The sequence below is a fragment of the Thermobia domestica genome, chromosome 3 (genome assembly GCF_964235325.1).
Source record: "Thermobia domestica chromosome 3, izTheDome1.hap1.1, whole genome shotgun sequence".
Taxonomy (NCBI): Eukaryota; Metazoa; Arthropoda; class Insecta; order Zygentoma; family Lepismatidae; genus Thermobia; species Thermobia domestica.
The window spans coordinates 92,260,976-92,282,106 of NC_137456.1; the positions used below are offsets into that span (position 1 = coordinate 92,260,976).

Below are 21,131 nucleotides of genomic sequence, written 5' to 3' on the forward strand. Positions count from 1 at the left end.
TTGTTCATTTTGGATTTGTACTTTAATAACTACGAATTTTTAAAAAATCGGTCTATCATTTATATTAACCCTGTATATGAATGTGTACTTAGATTTATTAGAAATTTTGTGAATGTTTCAGTAAGCTAGTCAAGTATGCTATATTACTCTGTTCCTCTGGACTAGGCATATCAAACTCGAGGCCCTTGGGTTATTTTTGCGGCTTTCGGTTCAGATGAAATTAAAATGAAATCTTTCCGTTTAACGTCCCACAATTATGCCCTTTAGACTAAAGAAGAAGTGGATAACTAAGGCAAGTGAATGATGATGGAATTTGGTAAATAAGAATGTGGAAGGAAATGGAAGTACGCCGAGAAAACTAAACGACACAATGTCTTCCACCACAACCTCATTTGGCCGAAGATCGAACCGGAATCTCATGCGACAGAGGTAAACACTCTAGCACTGAGTTACCGTGCTCTCTGCTCTCGGTTCTTCACGAGAATATATATCAGATGCTAAGTATCGGGAAAGAAACAATAGACATTAGATATCCGTTTATTATACGGGTTTCCTTATGTGCCAACTATCTTTTCTTAAAAATAGCTATAGTATTAGGTAAGATTTTATGTGTCTACTAGTTTTTTTTTATCTTTCTTTGGTCTGGACTATTTATACGCTGATGGGTCTTTGGATTTATTTGAGATATTGAATTGACATGACAGCTCTAGACTAATGATGGTCAAATGGCGGCCTACTAGTATATTTCACCTGGCCCGTGAATAAAAGTAAAAATGAACTATTTATTTCTCTTTCTAACTCTATTCGTAACAGGGATTGTGTAGCTGTCCATCGTAAAATATCTAAACCGAGTGTGAAAGTATTTTCTTTCAATCTTTCGGTTTCCAAACCAATTTTGAAAGAAGGCCTTTTAGTAGGGTCGAATTTTAGTAATATGCAGATTTCTTAGAGTTAATTTCAAATGAACATAGCTAAGGCCCTAATTATCCTACAGACACGAAACAAGAAGCAGAGTACGCAGAGTAGAAAAATATTCACATAATAGAATATGAATATGGGTTCATATTCCTAATATGTGTCTTAAGCTACCATCGTTATATGTTTATTTTCATTTATTTATTATTAAACTAATTTGCCTCAAGTATGGTTATTATTTTGCCCTTGACCGCGTTGCACTGTAAATTGTGCATCATTGCTCTAGAAATATAAGTGACTTTATCTCTCTTATTAAGAAATCTATTTCTTAGGAATTATGTTGATTTTGTTAGTTATGTTAGTTTGTACACTCTCCGAAAGACTCACCCCCGACTTTGAAATTCAGTAGGAGCATTGGAAATGACAGCTGCAGATCCTAGACCTTTGATTATTGAAAACTTTTAAGTAGACTATCCTAGTGGAAAATTCTAGCAGTCATTCTAATCTTTAACAACTGCAGTCATTCTAATCTGTTTCTACATTTCATTCATAAAGTACAGGCGTCTAGAGACTGAATTTCTGCAGCGGTCTAGGTAATGAACTTCTTTTTAACCTGCTAGGGTCTGTGGGCACCAACGAATAAATTTAAGCGTTTAAATGAAGTTGTAAATAATGAAAGTGAAGAAGTAAAATATTGAAAGTTATGGGAGAAAGTTATATTATTTGAGTATATCATAACGTACATGTAAATCAAAGCTGATGCTCGTACAATAGTAAGGACATGCGTGAATGTAGATGAAATTCTTTAACAGTCTGTCACTGAGCAAATCTTAAGGATATGACAATATAATTATACGAGTACATGGTTGTGATTGCTCGATTTATCTTAAGTAATGCGACGTTCACTCTAAATATGTGCTGTTTCCTGAAGCATTTTTTTCATAATTGACGTACATTGCTCAATATCTGAAATCAAATATATTTCTCGAGGTTTTCCTCGTAATTCTTAGCTATAATTGTGACGTTCAGAGTACAAAGGAATCAATCTCAATGAGCAAAGCTGCGAGTAAAACCTTTACGGTACGCTTAAGTATAAGCTCATACTTAGAAAAGGTAACACTGTTTTTTTTTTTTTAATCTAAGTGCTATTTAAAACATGTGGACATAAGTCTTGTAAGCACTGAAAAGAGCTTCAGATAGAGATCCTAAAGATAAAACATGTCCAAAATGTCCAAAACCGAACTTAAAGTATGCATTTAAACGGGCTAATGCTCACTTGCTATTTTCTAGATTGGAACCCCTTACGTAAGCCTAAACGCAAATAGCTTCATATTTATAACTCTCCTATGTTTGTGAATCATAAATCTCCTATGTTATAAATATACATTTAAACGAACGACGTTGTTTGAATAAAAACTGATTCATAAAAAAAAAAATATGGCATATACGAACATACGTTATGAAAGTTTGAAAAGTCATATTAATTAGTAAATACTTCTTAATTTCCATACCTATTTTTAATTCCTTTGTTTAATTACTAAATTAGGAATTAAAAATTTTAAATGAAATTGAATTTTGTTTTTAATAAACGTAGGCCTACTTGTATCTACTCATATTGATTAAGATACAAAACCCATCTACCAGTTTTATATGTTATTATGTGTTTGAAGAATCCATTAACATACTTATAAATATTAGCTGCATTGAAGTTTCTAACAACATTGCTCTCAGATTGATATATTATTATATGGATCCTCTCCTTTAATGAAACATGTTTTCATTTAGCGGACGATGTATGATAGTGGTTATGATAATCAATTCCACTGGTAGTGCCTCCTAACGCATATTTACCAATACATACTAATGTGGTTTACAGTTCGTGAAATGGCTGAAACCAGAGTATGGTTTATGTTGGTTTCCACTTCACCCATTTTCCTGGCCAATTTTGTTGATCTCTCAAATCTGAAAACAATTCTAGTAGATCGTGGTATAATGGATATACAGAAGAGGAAATCTATCAAAGCTCTGTAATATTTTAATCGAAAAAAATGACTAAATAAATAAAGTAATCCTTCTACTAATACACTTTGGTAAAACTATCCACATCCTTATGTTTTATATTCAAACAAAGTCAAAGAAAATGGACACATAAGAAATCCATATTCCGCTAATGAATACGTGAAATATGGACAACTACAGGGGAATTTGGGTTGTCTTGTTTGTTGGTAAAATAAACAGTGTTAGTTTCTATTCTTTTTATTTGAAACATTGACTAAGATTGAATTGTATCATGAGGGACATGCTAGAGAGCATGGTGTCAGGAAAGAGAGGGAGGGAGCGAAGGGAACTACAATTAATGGACGATATCAAAACAGAGAAATTGTACGTGAAAACGAAGAGGTAAGCGGATGTCTGTGGAGCATGGAAGCTTCTCAGTTCCAGTAAGTGATCTGCCAATAATGGCAGAATATTTATGATGATGATGATGATGATTGTTTGCAACTACAAAATAGAAAACTGAATTATAATGCAATATTGTGGTAATAGTACTTATTTTCTTCTATGTACAGGGTTTTCATAAAGTCTGGACGGATTTAATTTGCTTATAATTTTCATAAAAATGTTCATAATGAAATCAAATAAAGTGCAAACGGTAGCGGAAGGATTAAATTTTTAGTTGGCAACACTGTTAGATAAGCGGCAACTCTGAACACGTTGAGAGAGGGAGAGGGAGGGCAAGGGTCAGTTTCTTACCAAATTCCATCCATTGTTGTTTCAATGTTGACTGTTAAAAGTAAGTTGTAAGATGTATTGCTGTGTGTGTCTTTTAAAGAAATAAATACATGAAAAATTCCTCTGAGAAGACTATTTCTTTTTACCGTATCAAAGATGGCGTCGGTGAAAGAGAAAGCGCAATGTGTTCTGTGGTTACCAGAGCTAAAATCACCAATTCTGGTGTGTCGAAAGTTCACCAAAGAGTTCAAAAAGCCGGCACCGACTGAGAGTGCAATTCGAAAGTGGCAAGCTAAGTTCTTGGAGACAGGAAGCGTCCTGGACCGTCCTCGAAGTGGGAGGCCGCCAACATCGCCTGCAACAGTGAGCAGGGTAAGGGAAAGCATCATCAACAGCCCACAGAAGTCGATTCCTAAACGGTCCATGGAACTCGGAATTCCACAGACAACCGTGTTTAAGATAGCCAAGAAGACGATCAAGGCCAAAGGTTACAAAATCAAGATAGCCCAGGATCTGCATGATGAAGATTTGGACATCCGGTTCAACTTCTGTGACGCCATGCTCAAGCGCCGCCTACGCGAATGTGTGGACGTAAATGGCGCCCAGTTCGAGGTGTGGCGGTGAATGAACTGAGCTGGTGCAGATTACAGGTAAAAATTTAATCCTTCCGCTACCGTTTGCACTTTATTTGATTTCAATATGAGCATTTTTATGTAAATTATAAGCGAATTAAATCCGTCCAGACTTTATGAAAACCCTGTATATTGATGTAAATGGCAAAAGCCTACAATCAATTATTAGTTACGAAAAATAACATTTCTTCTATTGAAAGATTATAGTTTCCTGTTTTTAATTTTGGTATAAACATAAAAATATATATTGACCTAAATCTACAACTAGATCATTAAGCCTATTTGCAAACTATTAGGCTAGTGCTGCTAGGAAGTTTCCATATATTGATTTCGATAGCTAGGATGTATACTTATTAGTAAGCTGAACAGCACATTTAATCTGTTGTCCACTCATAGACTAGTTAAGTTATTTTTCATACTGGATTGGCGAATATGAAACATATCGGAAGTGTAAACATTGACCCGATTGTCCCTCTGATGCCATATTGAAGGGATGTTGGTGACACTACAAGATTTCATGATCGTGGTCAATTACCCAAAAGTGACATTGACAAAGTCCTTGTCACATGTCGTCGACTCAACAGAAAGCTGTTAAACTTCCTTCTGAGTTTGCTATATTTGGCAGGTAAACTTACCAAACAGAGACTCATCTAAGTCAAAGTACTTACATTTATGTTCATTATTCCTTGTAATATCGTGTAGTGGGTAAACGAACGAAGTGGACAATGTCTTGTAGTAGCATGACTTGAGCCAATAAGGTCAAGCCAACTGGGAAGCAATTGATCTAATAATGCAAACTTAAGAGCATCGCGTGTAAGAATGTCAAGGGGCAAACGTACTAAAGGTCCCTACCATTGTTTATTGCATTTTTTTACAAGTACAAAGATTTCCTTGTTGACAGTAAAGCAATGGGTGTATATTCTTTGAATGTAAATTCAGCTGGCTACGTAGAACATAAGATCGGTGCTAACAACCATCAGCCAGTGAACTCGTTGAAGGCTGCTTGACTTTCTATAAATGCATGATTGAATTTCTACATGAATAAAGATGTTCATATTCCGTAACAGTCAAGGATGTTATAAAATAGAGGATCTGCCCATACAACAAAATCGTGAAGCCATACGTCACAGCTTCGCCACACCTACTCTGCCAACTCCGAGCCACTAAGATCGCACTGTTCCGAGCCAACAATCATGACGGAAACGAGAGTAGCCAATCAGACGTGCCGGCTCAGACGATGCTCGGTTGTTTTTTGACTTCATTGAGCTCATATGATGAAGATACGTATGGGCAGATCCTCTATTTCATAACATCCTTGGTAACAGTAGAATCAAATATCTATATTGAATAAATTAATTTTGTATTTCTATTAAAATTAAATGAAAAACCATGCAACTTGTCAAAAGAAAATAAAATAAACTATATTCCTTAACAAACGTTATACACTTAATCCTATACTGAAAGCAAAATAGGAAACAAATTGATACTTGGAGAAGCACTTGCAGTTCTGTTACAACGTCGTAAGTATTCAGCTGAAACATCCACTGTGCTCCTTCCACCTCGATAGACGAACACTTCTGAATATGTGTTACAAGGAAGCAACATTATATTGTTTTTTCTTTCCTCAGAAACCCTCCAGTTCACGTACTACCAGAATGTTTATGATTGACCTCTCTCTTTCAGTGCCCTTAATAACCCTGTGACATAGCTTGCCTTCTCAACACAGATTTCTACGCGGTTTTGAACTGTTAATTCGTTTCTAAATTAGCTTCTTGTATGTACAATATGATACTAAATTTAAAAGTTCACATCATAAGCAAATAATCCATTAGAATAATACTCAATCATTGCCATTTTCTTTATTTCTCTAATACAGGAAAACATTAGTGACTCGCATTATTCAGATTTGTTCCGGCCATGGGACCGCGGTGGCTTAGTGGTAGAGCGCTTCCCTCTTGTACATGGAGTTCCTGTTTCGATCTCAACCCGTATCAACTGAATTTTGTGGTTTACAAATACTGTATACTTTGGTTTTCTCGGGGTTCTTCTGTTTCCTCCCCTTTCTTCATTCCACCATTTCATTCATTCTCATCGTCATCGTCTGTTTTAGACAACGCGGTATAATCGTGGGAAACTGAAAGATTTCATTATTTGTTCTGGTAGCATTCAATTGAAATGTAGTGAATTCTTTCAGTTTAATGTCAGAGGATTATGGCCTTTCCCTAAACGTACAAGATGTGCTAGGCATGTGTCATTTAGGTGTCCCAGGTGCCCGACACTTGGTAGATATGATATTCATGTGCTAAGTATGTACTTCAGCTACCTACAGTTCTAGGTATTTGTTACACCTAATTGATATTTGCAACTATGTACACACGGAAAAGTAAGTATTTGATAGTTGACAAATATTCTTTTGCCAATCACTCGGGAACAAACGAATTAATATGAATAATTTTGTTGTTATTCTTAGAATAGTTATAACTTGTCAACTTCCCGAAGTCGGTACTCTAATAGCTTAATTTATTATTGAGTTATTAGGAAAATAAATGTTGTCAACTGAAAAATACTTTCTTTCATGACTGTACCACGAATATAACATTTATATACCTCGATCCTCAGTTATTTGTTTTTATGTCGTCACTTGGGACATAAATTTGTCATATTCTAGGCACATGCGGATTCAGATACCCTAACAGCACAAGATGTGCTAGGCATGTGGCATTTAGGTGTTCTAAATTCATCTCCCACATTTGATGCATTTTTTTATTCTTTTTCTTAGCGATTGTGTACTAGAAGCAAACAAACGTATCAACTTTATTAGATGGCAACTGTCGCCGATCATTTGGAAGTGAATATGGAAGAAAGTAAATAGACACTTGTCATTTTGTTATAAAATTACATGGCGAGCAGATTTTATCTGATCCCAAACGGTTATCGTCGGTTAAAGAGTACTCTGCTTAGCGAAATTCAAAAGACCTCAACAATTTATCCCCCTACAAGCGACGTTCTCTTCATCGTCTCCGTGGGCAAGTCGGAAGAGCACGCGCTAGTAATCCAAACATTGGTGATTCGTGCCTACCCTGAGGTACATTATTTTAAACTTGTTTAAAGTGTTTTTTAGACTTGCCTTAATGTAAGCACATTACGCATATAGGCGATTTAACATATCTTGGTGAAGTAATTTTGAGGTTCATTGACGCTTACGGCATGGGGAACATACTTAGAACATGCTAGGCACGTTCCCCAGGTACATGTCAGGCATGTGCCTAGGGGCGGGCAAAGACTGTGACTATCACTTGCCATGCATGTGATTTCTCTCTCAGAGGTACATAAGGCACATACTGGACACATTCCCATGTATCTGAGTTAACATAGACATATGTCTGGTATGTAATTGTGCAGTTAGGGTTAGATTAATGGAAACGGATGATTAAGACAAGTGAATGATGATGAAATAATTGACGGAATGAGAATGTGGAGGAAATAAGAGTGCCGGAGAAAACCCGCAGACACGATGTTGTCCACCACAAATTTACGTGGCGGGGAACCAAACAGTGGACTCCAGCACCAAAGGTAAGCGCTCTGCACTGAGCCAATATTCATTTGAGTTCATACTACTCCAGCACCATAAGCTTAATCAAAACAACATATGCATCAATTGGTACATTATATTTTGTGTGTTACCACAGAATATCCCATTTTCCTGTATTTCTCTAGAACTTCGAAATTTAACTTATCACATAAGGTCAGAAATGTATATAATACACCTTCTTGGGCATATAATATGTCACATACTTAAATTTTAAGTAACAGAGTCTTCAAATTGTGAACCAGAAACATTCATTATTTGCTTTTTTCGAAGAAAAGATTAGACCTCATTGATACTGAATATTGACCTCATTGATACTGAAAAAAGTTCTGCTAATGTTTTCCCGACTTATAATTGGTTAAATCAATTACAATTACTAATGTTCGGTGTATGGCCAAACAAATAGAAAATACCATATTTAGTGGCTGAGTTCAGCTCGGATCGGCTAGATTTGAATATCGTACTTTATTTCTCGATAATTAGCAGATGGATCTATACGAAATTCGATGAGCAAATGGTCCATCATCTAAAGAATAAAGATCGCTGTATTTGGTGGCCAGGGACAGGTTGGGCTTGGTTTGGCTCGCATTGTATGTAGTATTTTATTTCTCGGTAGCTATTGGCCGAATCTAAACCAAAATTGGTGGGCAAATAGCCAATGGCCAAGGGAATAAAAAGAATCTATATCTGGCGGCCGGGCTAGGCTGGTCTTTTATGTGGTACTTTGTTTCTCGGAAACTAATTTAGTGGGCCAGAACCAAATTTAGTTGACAAATAGCCCATGTCCAAGAGAATAAAAATGCCCTATTCAGTGTCCAGGTTGACTCGCTTCGTGTGAGGTACTTTACTTATCAATAGCTATTAGCCGGATCTGAACGAAGTTCGATGGACATGTAACCCATCGTCTAGAAAAGAAAAATCGCTGTATTCGGTAGCTGGGCAGAGTCAGGTACAGGCTTGGCTCGCCTTGTATGTGGTACTTTATTTCTCGGTAATTGCTGGCTGGATCTGTCCCATCGCTTAGGAATTAAAGATCGCTATAATTAGTGACAAGGCTTAGCCAGGAACAGGCTCGGCTCAACAAGAAAAGCTGTGTTCCACAGCTTTCCATACTGGAAGCTTCTGAGGTCAGTTCCTCTTGACTTGTTAATTATTGTTACTGTCAAAAATTACTTAACGGTTTAACCAAGAGTAAATAGGGGAAATATAGAGAGATTTAAAAGAAACTTGAATCCACGATAATATAAAGTTCAAAATCCACTTTTTTATATTAGATTTTCGACCCATATTTAAGGTATCCACTTTCAAGATATCGTTTATAATGACTATACCAGTAATCACGCAATTCCCTTTACGTATTCGCAAATTTAGTTATATTTTTAAATTAATTATGTCAACATTTATTATGTTTAAATTAAAAATTTATGTTTTATATTTTCTTCTATATTCTAGTGCATCATCATGTGCATCATTTATCGAAGTGTATGATGGAGCATCTCGTGGACAAGAAGCGGGTAAAAGGCTGGTGCAATTGTGTAGCCCTGTTGTTAAACACGCAAGAGACACTGACGGCCGGTAAGTTTCGTTCAAGATAACTTGAGCATTATTTCATTTTCCATTTACTATTACTTTGCATATTCTGAGTAAAAGTGACAAAGTGCTAATAACAAAATCAGATAAAACTTCAATTTAAAATTATTACTAGATATTTGCAAGAAAAGTTGTACTAATAGCATACACAAATTTAAGGACAGTTTCATTGACTTACAAAGATTATAATTTGCTTAAACCATCCAAAGATCATCTAAAATTAGTCGCATTTATTGACAATAAAACATATTGTTGGGTATTCCCTACGATCATGGTAGGGCATCTTGGCATATTATTCGAAAAACTCTTTGACACAAGCTGCAGACACACACATACACACATTGAGAAAAAGAAGGTTAAGTTCTGAATATCTGGAAAGAGCAGTTGCATACAGACACCGTATAATTTCTGCTTAAATCATGATGAATCATTCATTGTCCGTATTCGACATCAGTTAGAGAGTGGACCTCACACCAAGTAGCTGCATTATATGGGAGCTGTTACCAGAATGCTGTTGGTGCAGACGGTGGATGTATGAAATGGGCGTTGCATTCAATACAATGATTTGCATTCATACCACTGTAGTATTCAAGAAATGAACCATCCGTACAAATTGTCAACAAATGCGAAAGCATGACTGGACGGTAAAAATATAGAAACACCCGTACCTCATGTAAGCTCCCTCTTATTGCCGGTGTAACGTCCTTGACGACAGTAGGCTATATACAGTTCCATCTACCTCCACTTTTTTCACTGTTGCCAGCACGAAACACATCCCTTTCCAAGTTGTGATTTTGTAATTGCCCTTACATAGGTCAACCATTTGGTGTTTGCCTGTTATTTAGTATCTATTTGTCGTACACAATTGTGTGACAAATACTATAAACTGTCCAGTACTGAGTTTTATGCTCTGTCTAGTACCGAGATTCGAGAGTGTGGTTCTTACTCTATTTCTCGACATATAAAATAGTAGCCTATAATTACTCCTTTATTGACTTCCCTCTGGCGCATAGGGTCCCTGGTTCAATCCCAGCTCCCACCAACATTTTTCTAATACCCGCGTCCTGCTGTATTTCCATAGGTTATATTGCGTGCAGTATACACATTCTCCAGATGACAGTCTATTTCCTACAGTTGTTGGTAATAGGTGTTCCACAGATAACTCTCTACGTTCGCCTCATGGTGTTTTCTCCATTCCCCTGGTTGATCTGGAAGTCCTCAGATTAACGGAGCACACCACCAATTACAGATCCTTAGGTAATTCCGCATACATTTTTCTAAAGGTAGTTGGTGAGTACTTCAAATTATGTACCTGTAACCAAACTCCCTCTATAAAAATTGTTCCGTGATTAGTTTCGAATTCTGAAACATGTATTTTTGGATAGCAGACATATTAGTTCCTAAGTGAAGTCTTGACCCCACTCCGATAGGTGCCATAATTTTGGATCTATGGGCCTTTAAAATTCACTGTTTCATGTTTTCGGCAGCCTATAACTCCGAAAGGAATTTTTTGTGCACCCAGGTTGGTCTATACTTTTTGTGTTATCTTGGTGTGAGGAATCACCTCCCAAATGTTGTCAGTGTTATTTTGAAACACCCTGTATAAAAAGCATCTATATGTTAATAATTTCTTCAACTATTAAACAGTAAAACTTCAGGTCTAAATTGAAAGTGAATATGTTTGTGACTCTTAATCTCTTGAACCCCCCGACCGATCTCGATCAAGTTTTTGACGTAGATACAGTTGTGTTTTAGCTATTCACTTTGACGGTAGAACTTCGGGAATTATTAAAAAAATAAAAGTTAATAACTCTTGAACCAAACTACCAATCTCGATCAAATTTTCAACATAGTTGACGTTCGTATCTGGAATGGATTTTACCATTTCGCTTTGACGGAATAACGTAGGGGTTGGGGAGTAGGGGGAGATATACAAAAATCAATAAATATATAAATAAAAGTGACCATCTTCGTGAGTTAATAACTCTTGAACCACCGGATCGATCTCAATCAAATTTTGCATGTAGATGAAGTTCAAAACTGGGATTTTTTTATTATTTCATTTTGCTGGTAGAACTTAGGGAAGGGGAGGGGAGGGGAGTAAATATATGAAAATGAATAAAACTTAATAACTGTTGAAACACCCGGCCGATCTCGATCAAATTTTCAACATAGATAAGGTTCGGGCCTGGGATGTTTTTATCATTTTAGTTTGACTGTACAATGTAGGGGAGGGGAAGGGTTATATATATATATATACAGGGTTTGTATGATAAGTAATGAGACCAGGTCTGGAAACATTGTTTTATTGATCTGATCTGTACAGGGACTTAAAAGCTTTCGAAGTACTCTCCTCTTGCGTCGATGCACTTCTGCAATCGATGTTTCCACGCTGCAAACGCCCCCTGGAAGTCAGCAGCCGGCATGTCCTTTAGAAATGTGGTCACGGCTGCTTGGATGGCTGTGACGTCTGCAAAACGGGTTCCTTTCAAGCGTGGCTTCAGCTTCGGGAAGAGGAAGAAGTCGGCCGGGCTCACATCTGGGCTGTAGGGTGGTTGTGGAAGGACTTCCACCCCAATCCGGGTCAAAAAGGAGGTCACTAAGAAGGCGGTGTGGGCAGGGGCATTGTCGTGATGCAACTTCCACCGGCTAGCGATCGCCGGTCTTTTCCGCTTGACGCTCCTGTGCAGTCTCTCAAGGACTTGTTTGTAGAAGGCGGCGTTGACGGCTTGTCCTTGGGGTACAAACTCCTTGTGGACCACCCCCACATTGTCAAAAAAAAACAATCAACATTGTTTTCACCTTTGACTTCGACATTCTGGCCTTCTTGGGGCGCGGGGACGCAGGAGTGTGCCACTCCGCGCTTTGACGTTTCGTTTCAGGGTCGTACTGGAACACCCACGACTCGTCACCTGTTATGACGTCATCTTCAAAGTTAGGGTCACTGTTCATGAGGTTCAACAGTTCCTGACAACAATCAACACGTCGTTGCTTTTGTTCGTCAGTCAACACTCGCGGCACCAGTTTCGCACAGATTTTTCTCATTCCCAATTGTTCCGTCACAATCTTGTGCACTGTTGTGTGGTTCATATCGAGTTCATCAGCAATCAATCTCAACGATAATCGACGGTCTGAGTTCAGGAGATCCCTCACTTTTGCCACAGTTTCGTCCGTAGTCACTGTTGTCGGGCGTCCAGCCCTCTCCAGATCCTCAACGCTTTCCCGGCCGTTCCGGAACGCACTGTGCCAACGAAACACCTGGGCTTTGGATAGGGCTTCCTCTTTGTAGGCCTCCGTGATGAGAGAAAGCGTCTGAGTAGCCGTTTTCCCCAGGCGAACGCAAAATTTGATCGCATAACGCTGTTCGATGGAACCCTCCATGTTTGTTGATTTTCCGCCGTGACAAGAATGTTCACAAGGGCTTTGTCCAAGGCTTGTCCGCGCTCCACTAAGGCTCGGAGCCAACTGACGCGCGGTGCGTTGCTTTGCTCGGACCCCCCCCTACATCCTCCATCACCGACAAACCCGCTCCAGCGACACGCGCGCCGCGGCGCGGCGAGTCTCATTACTTATCATACAGACCTTGTATGTATATAAAAGTAAAAGTGACTGTCTTTGTGACTTCATCACGATCCAATCTTAATCAAATTATCAACATAGATGAGGTTCGGACCTGTAGTGGTTTTCATCATATTCCTTTGACGGTAGAACTAAGGGTAGGAGGAAGGGAGGGGACAGATATATAAAAATAAATAAAACTTAATAACTCTTGAACCACCTGACCGATCTCGATCAAATTTTCAACATAGATGACGTTCGAACCTGGAAAGTTTTTTTTTATTTAAATATTTTCACTTCAACGATAGAACCTAGGGGAAGGGGAGATTAATATATAAAAATTCAATCATTCAGACAAAATAGTGTTCTGCGCTTGCGCATTACGTGCGGGTTTGCTATTACATATTTAATTTAGAAAAATATAAACTTCGAAAGGAAGCATTTGGTGTGAGGAATTAGTTAATTAACCTGTTCAGTTCAACATAATAATTTTCTAGTTAGATCAAGTTGATTAATTGGAATATTTTCCTTTTATTTCTTTCATTTCTAGCACAATTGCATATTCAAAAAACTTTTTTAAACAGTGTCTTGATGCAATAACTATTTCCCCCCATTGTTAATTATTGAAGATATGAAATCATGGATAACGTGTAATTAGTTTGCTAATTGGTTTAGAATTTAACTGTCTTTCAGACCAAATCTACATGACACATACATATACAGCTTAACGTGGAATCTAAGCACCCACTGGGAATCGAACAAGAATTTCCCATACCGGAGGTGCATATGATAACAGTATAGTGTCGAGGGACCCAACGTAGATAGATGTACGTATTATGCTACACTATTAATTTTGAGTGAAGTAACAGTAAGTCCATTTCTTCCATTTCTTTATGCGAACTTCTAAAATAGAGCTCATAGGTTCGAATCCCATGTAACACATACATTCGTATCTTGTTTCTATATTGAACAGCAGATGTTAACCAGATTTTCAATGTTATGTCGTATGGACAATGAAATTATCACATAAATACAATAATTACTATACTGTTCCAATTGTTATATACGTTTCTCTTGTGCGAATACTAGGGATGGCCAAAACCGGTTCCTGGTGGAACTGGTTTTCGGGTCTGAACGGATCCGGTTCTAGAAGATCCGGTTCCGGAACCGGTTTTTCGGATCCAGGTCGGGAACCGGTTCTTCGGATCCAGGTCTGGAACCGGTTCTTCGGATCCAGGTCTGGAACCGGTTCTGAAAACCGGATCTCCAAGAACCGGAACTTTGTGGCCATCCCTAGCGAATACCCGCAAAGTTACATGGTGTCAATTATTGTTGCTTTCCTGTAAAGTATATGCTCCTGCTTTGTACTATAAAAATGATGTATTTAAAAGTTCCTTTTCTGGGTTTTCGTATGATTTTCCGTGGGAAATCAATGACAAAAATCACTTTATATATCGTGCGAGTTCAAACTGGACTCATCCAATCTAAATCAAACTTTGTGTTATGATAGACCTTGACTTGGAGAAGAATGGAGAGGGCTGTCAAGTGGAAAACAAAAGAGAAGTTAGAAATGGAGGAGGAGAAATAAACAATTTTAAGTATTACTGCAAAGAGAAAGAGAAACTGGTTAGGACATTGGCTAAGAGGGAACTATATCATGAGGGACGTACTAAAGGATATGGTGGCAGGAAAGAGAGGAAGGGGGCGAAGGTGGCTACAATTGGAAAACGGTATCAAAACAGAAAAATCGTACCTGAAGACGCAGAAGTTAGGTGAAGACCATGGAGCATGGAAGCTTCTCAGTTTCAAGAAATGACCTGTCAATATTGGCAGAATAGCTATTATCATGATGATGATGTACAATTGCTTTACCTTAAAATTTTATAATTAATAGAGTTCACTTGTTCTAATTAGCTGGAAAATAATTAATTTCCTTTATAATATCCTTACACTAGGTTATAAAACATTAATTCCACTCCAGTGACGAAGTGCTATATTATACGTATTGCCAATATTTAAACATAACTCCATTACATTATATTTTAATTACAAGCATCTCCACTAAACTTCCATTCAAAACTAAACAGTAAACAACTGTCAGTTGGAGTACAGTTGCCCGTGGTAACGCTATTTAATACTTCTCAGCGTCAATAATTAACATCTGCAAGGTCTCTCACAAATACCAATATCTTCAACACCTCCATACATTTATAACGGAAAGATTAGCCTGTGGCTACTTTGGTAGTTTATCAAGAAAAATTGTTCTTTTTGACGTAAACATCAGCTACTAATTAACAGCTCCTTTCTGCTTTATTATTATTAGTAGTAATAGTATCACGTAAGTCAGTCTTATTTTAATATTAGTACGTTACGTTAGGTCACTCGATAACTCGTGAACAAATTCGAATTTTTATCCGTTTTTTTTTTCAGTAGATAGATACAGCGAATATCTCGGTCGATAAGAATTGATTCGTTAACATTTTCACTGATAACGGTGAATAAAGTCTCTCCGCTAGCCCACCCGATAACTTGTGAACAGTAGCTAATTTTTAATATTTTTCAATATACAACTAAAGTAAATATCTCGGCCGATCAGAATTAATTCGTTAACGTATTCACTCGTTACGGTGACTTACGTTAACCCGCCTAATAGCTCGTGCATAATAGCTAATTTTTATTTATTTATTTTTTTTTTTTACAATAGCTAGAGCGAATATCTTGGCCGATCAGAATTAATCCGCTAGCATCTTCACTGGTAACGGTGACTTACGTCTCTCCGTTAACTCACACGATAGTTCGTGAACAAAGTGAATTTTTGAATGTCGTTGTTTTCTTTTAGCAGACAGCTAATACGATCATATCGACCGAGTTAGTTAATGGAATCAATTCGTTATTATCTTCACGGGTAACAGAAACTTTAGCTTTCAAAATTCCATTTCCTACTATTGAAACAAAGATAGTAAAAGTTACACATCACGACGCTAGATGGCAGCAAACATCCTCCAGCGGTTGACATCTACCGGACGAAATTAGAACTTCTGGTTCGCGATCCTTTTCACTGCCTACCAGTGTTTATCATTAATGTTATATGTCTCGAGTGTGCAACTATTTAAAGCAACTATTATTTCCACACGTGAATTATTCTCTGTTATCGCGTTTTTACTCATTAATTCTTCCTATTCCAATATTGTTTTACAAGGATCTCCTTAGTGGCTAAGCAGTTAGCGTACGCGCCTTTGGCGTGGGAGACCCGGGTTCGACTCCCGGCGGGAGCTCGTGTGTTCGGATTCCACATTAATCAGTAGTTCACGTTTCATATAGCCTCGCTGCTGAACGTTACGTTAAACTCAAAATCAACTCAACTCATATTGTTCTACACTATATTTCTGAAAGAACTCGATGATTTTACCACCAAAGTCACCATTATCATATAAATTTATAAGGATTTGTAACCAATTAACAAACGTTCTCATTCTTTGCATGGGTGGAAAAGGTTTATGGAAAAAATATCTGAAAGATATGTTTAAACCCACTTTTTTCGTCTTAAGATGCGTATGAAATTATAAAAAGCTTAGCTCCACTAAAGTGATAAATTTGTGCCAAAATTTCATTTCAAACCGTGCAGCCATTATTGCTTGTTAAAAAAGAGAAAAGTTTAAATCCACTTTCCCTCCTTAGCATATTTATTTCAAAGTGTAATTATAAAAAACTTAAGTTGACTCAAGTACTGCCTGTTCCAAAAATTCATTTTAGACGGTTCAATCAATTCCATACAGTGTTTTCTCACGATACTGGCTTTATCTCGTCGAAAACTGTGTCAGAACTCGGGGACAGATACTCGGGACGTACACACTAAGACAACTACATGCCAGTAGTGGCTCTATTATGATTTGGAGAATCTTTATATGGCCATCCATGGACCCAGTAGTTCGTGTGCCATGATGGCTCCCATACTATTAGTAGGTCATTGCTGATCATGTGCACCTATTCGTGTTGGTTATATATCCAGATGAGAATAGTACTTTTCAGCAAGACAACACTACTTGTCACAAAGCCAACGTTCTGCTGCTGTAGTTTGAGCAGAACAGTGGTGAATTAATTTCAGCTACTGAAATGGTCCCCCAAACTCACCCGATCTTAACCCAATTGAACATCTTTGGGATCACCGAACGTCAGATTCGAGCACATCAACTCTCTATGAGGAATTAATGGGAGCACAGTGATTTGTGTGTCCAGATGTAGGGCAGCATACCTCCATCCATGTATCAAGATCTCATTGCTGCCATTCCAAACAACATTGCTACTTTCCCACAAGTCAAAGATGGACATACCACATATTATTTAGGTGACCTTAATGTTTTGGCTGGTTAGTGTACGTAAGATATAACGTTAAGAATTTGAATTTGTATCACATTAAAGTTGGATTAATACACAAGAGAAATGAAATATTTGGTTTTTATATCCCATGGTTATGGCCTCTAGTCTAAAGAAGATGGGAGCTCCTTCGTGGCTAAGCGGTTAGCATACGCGCCTGTGGCGTGAGAAACCCGGGTTCGATTCCCGGCGGAGGCCCATATGCTTCAGATTCCACTTTAATCAGTAGGTCCACGTCTCATATAGCCTCCCTGCTGAACGGGACGTTACACTCAAAATCAACTCAACTCTAAAGAAGATGGATGATTCATCAAAGTGAATTGATAGAATGAGAATGTGGGAGGAAACGCAAGAACTTCGAGAAAATCTACGGGCACTAGCTTGTCAGCCACAAACATACATTCCCTGTGATTGAACTAGGAATCCCCTCACACCAGTGGTGAGCTCTGTACCAGGAAAGTTGAATTTCTATCCAGCAGCGAATGTGTATTAAATAATAACACCTGACTGTAATAAGGACAATATACGGGAAAGTAACCCTGTTGGAAAGGACACTATCATGGAAAAAGATATTGTTGTGAAAAATGATCAGCTAATTTTTTTTTTTTTTTTTTTTTTTTTTTTTTGTAATCTTGTTGGAAATCATAGAAAATGGATAGTAAAAGACATTCTGATGAAACATGAAAATACTTACTGTATAATTGGAATGGCTTTACGTAGCATTAATAACACTATTCTGATCTCTAAAACTCAAGTTGTAAATGGCTATTAGAGCGTAGATTTTCTTGGCTTATGAAGATCTTCTCTCCCATGCAAAGCTCAAAAGAAAGTACATTTCCCTTATATTCGGAACGAAGTGGCTGCTAATATTCTTGTAAAATTACGTAAATGAAGCTTGAAGAACAAGTAACATTTCAAGCTATCTTCAAGTCGTGAAGTATCTACTTGAAAAGTGTACTTATACTAGAACAGTATTTCACATTTACAAAGAAAGCTTCAAGAGGTTGAAATGAAAGAGAGAGAGAAGAAGATGAAGAAGAGTGCGTAGTGAAATTATTACAAAGACTATTAGTATGAGAACTATGAACGTTGCTGTGCGTGCTTTCGTTATAACACAGTTAATTTCATTCTGAATCAAGAACAGAGATTCTGCTTCAACAAATCAAATCTGACACGACTGGAATAAAGCAAGCGATCCACTTAGTTAGCTGTGTCATAAAGACTCGGACTGCGAGGCGTGAAAATGACACTACCTAATCCAATTCTAGCCTTCATTGTCTCTTTCTCTCCCACTCTGTTCGTCTTCTTCTTTCTCACTTGCAATAAATGAAATGTAGAACAGTTTTATGGCATTGTCTGATTATTCTTGAATAGAATACAGGAAGAGAGGATATGCTGCTGTATGGAAAGGAAGGACGACGACGACACACACACACAATTCTCTCTGTTCTACGCGTATTCCAATTCTTGTTTTGGGTATTTCCACGTAACTACACACTTTTGAACAGGATGTTAGTTAGCCTTCGCTTGGTTGAGTAATAAATTTTCAGACCAACAACCAATGCTTGGAATTCGTTACTTTCAAGATTAACAACACACACACAAATATAAAAGTACTGGAAAGGAAACGAAGATGGGATTTTTGTATGTACGAGGGGGTAGTAATTAAAGCAATTGCTTATAGTGTTACATTTTAGTGTGTTTCAGACAGGATTTTATCCTTGTTTTATCGCTTCTTTTATGCTTCTTTCCTTTTCATTTAAGCTGAATTTATTTACCAAAAATTTGTCCATAAAAAACAAGTGTAGACTCTCACCTACACATATTTATTAACTGATGTTTGTACATTTCAATCTGTGCAAATAGCAAAGCACTTGACTGAATTACGTTTTTTTAAAAAAAAAAAAAACCTATGCCGAAAAGAAACGGTGGTGGGAAATATGTGTCGTGGGGGAAAAAGAATTATGAATGTCAGATCACAAATATACGCTACAGGATATTCTCTTTTATATTGCAGTTTTATTTTTACTGTTTACAACACAAAATCATTTTAAGTCACAGTTAACTGATTTTTTTAGAACAGTATCTTTGCCCATGATGGTGTCTTTTCCATCACAGTTACTATTCCGCTGAGAAAGATTATTTCTTGAGGAAAGGAAAGTATTTAACCTGTATTTAATTTTATTTCAGACGAAATGAAATTTGTTGTTTCATATATCACGATTATGCCCTTTAGGCTAAAAACATACTGATGATTGATTAAAGAAAATATTTGTGATGAGAATTTGGTGGGATGAGAATTTGGGAGGAAACGGGAAAACTCCGAGAAAAAACTACGGACATTATGTTACCCACTACAAATTCACAAAATCTGGTATTGAACCAGGATCCCTTCACATCAGAAGTGAGCACTCCAACGCTGACCTATTTTTAACCCCGATTTTCTTTTCAGGTAAACGAACGATCTTAACATAATTTACCTTAATATTCATGACGTTTAAAAAGTGAAATTCTATTATTTTCCTCAGTGAATGCATTTAGACAATATTTCTCTCTCCTAATTATGCGGTCTGAGGTTCAAAACCCGCAGCACGTGTCCACGATTGGAGTGATTCCAATCAAAACAAACTCACATGATTGGTATTGGTATTGGTTTAGCCATAGTAACCGAAATCCAAGATAGAAAGGATTCATCCATAGAAAATAGATCGAATTTTAGAATCTATAATGAATCAGTCTATATATCAAGATCCAAACATGAAAATGGTTTTAAAAAAGGAAACATTGCCTTTCTATATCATTAGGAGAACATAACGAGAAATTTTAACAGTGGTATATTACTTCATTATGAAGTTTCGTTACGGGAATGTCCGGGGCTAGATTAACTCATCTCGAGGCCCGGGGCTAGAAAAGATATGTGGCCCCTACTGACTTCACCTAACACATTTCTGTGAAAGTACAGTAGGAAAGTTAAGGGAATATGTTTCATATTTTTGGTCATATTTTATCTTATGATGATATATCTTCATGATTGTTTTTAGATAACCAGTTGAGATTTTGAGCAGAGTGAAGGCCCCTATTTACCTGGAGACCTGGGGATATAGCTTCCCTAAGCCCTTCCCTTAATCCGGTCCTAGGAATGTCAGAAGAATACATTTGAACATTGTTTACTTTAGGATCGTTCTAACAGTGAACACATGCATAGCGTTTGTTTTTTGTTGTGTCATTACTCTTTTATTTTTACTGCAGCATACTGCATAAAAATGTATAAAAGGCATACTTCATAAAAATGAGACATGTGGTTCAGTGTAGATATGGATGTGTTCTTCTTTAATGAAAATACTGTCAAAGCAAATGTATACTTAGTTATACAATACAAGTGTCACATCTAAAGCTGGTCATGGAATCTGTTCAAATTTACCTGGCTCTATTACTCACCGTCCGCAATAGGCCTACTCGCTGTGGTTCAATACTCATCATGATCTACTAACAGAAAAAAAATCATTCAATGTACTGTACCTGTTTGTAAAAGAACTTCTAGTTATTCAAAGAAACGCCCTAGTTAATAAGTTTGTCATAGATATAATTTAAATAGCAAAGGATCTCCTCGTCGAGAACGGAAAGAAGAAATTGAATATGTTTGTACGAAAAAAGCAATACTTTTAACTTTTCTAGTCATCGGTCGTCTTATGTAATATTGGTCCCAGGAATCGAAACTAACTCAAGACGAATAGCATAAG

At 37.3% G+C, this 21,131-nt stretch overlaps 1 protein-coding gene across 2 annotated transcripts in view; it reads left to right on the forward strand.

Moving 5' to 3' along the window:
- The window catches only part of LOC145680609 (cubilin-like), a 1,259,764-nt gene that overhangs the window by 945,605 nt on the left and 293,028 nt on the right, over positions 1-21,131 (forward strand). For both annotated transcript variants that reach the window (XM_081751290.1, XM_081751291.1), the window contains exon 11: positions 9,322-9,444. In XM_081751290.1, coding sequence (XP_081607416.1) covers positions 9,322-9,444 — 123 coding nt within the window. The remainder of the gene's footprint in view (positions 1-9,321; positions 9,445-21,131) is intronic.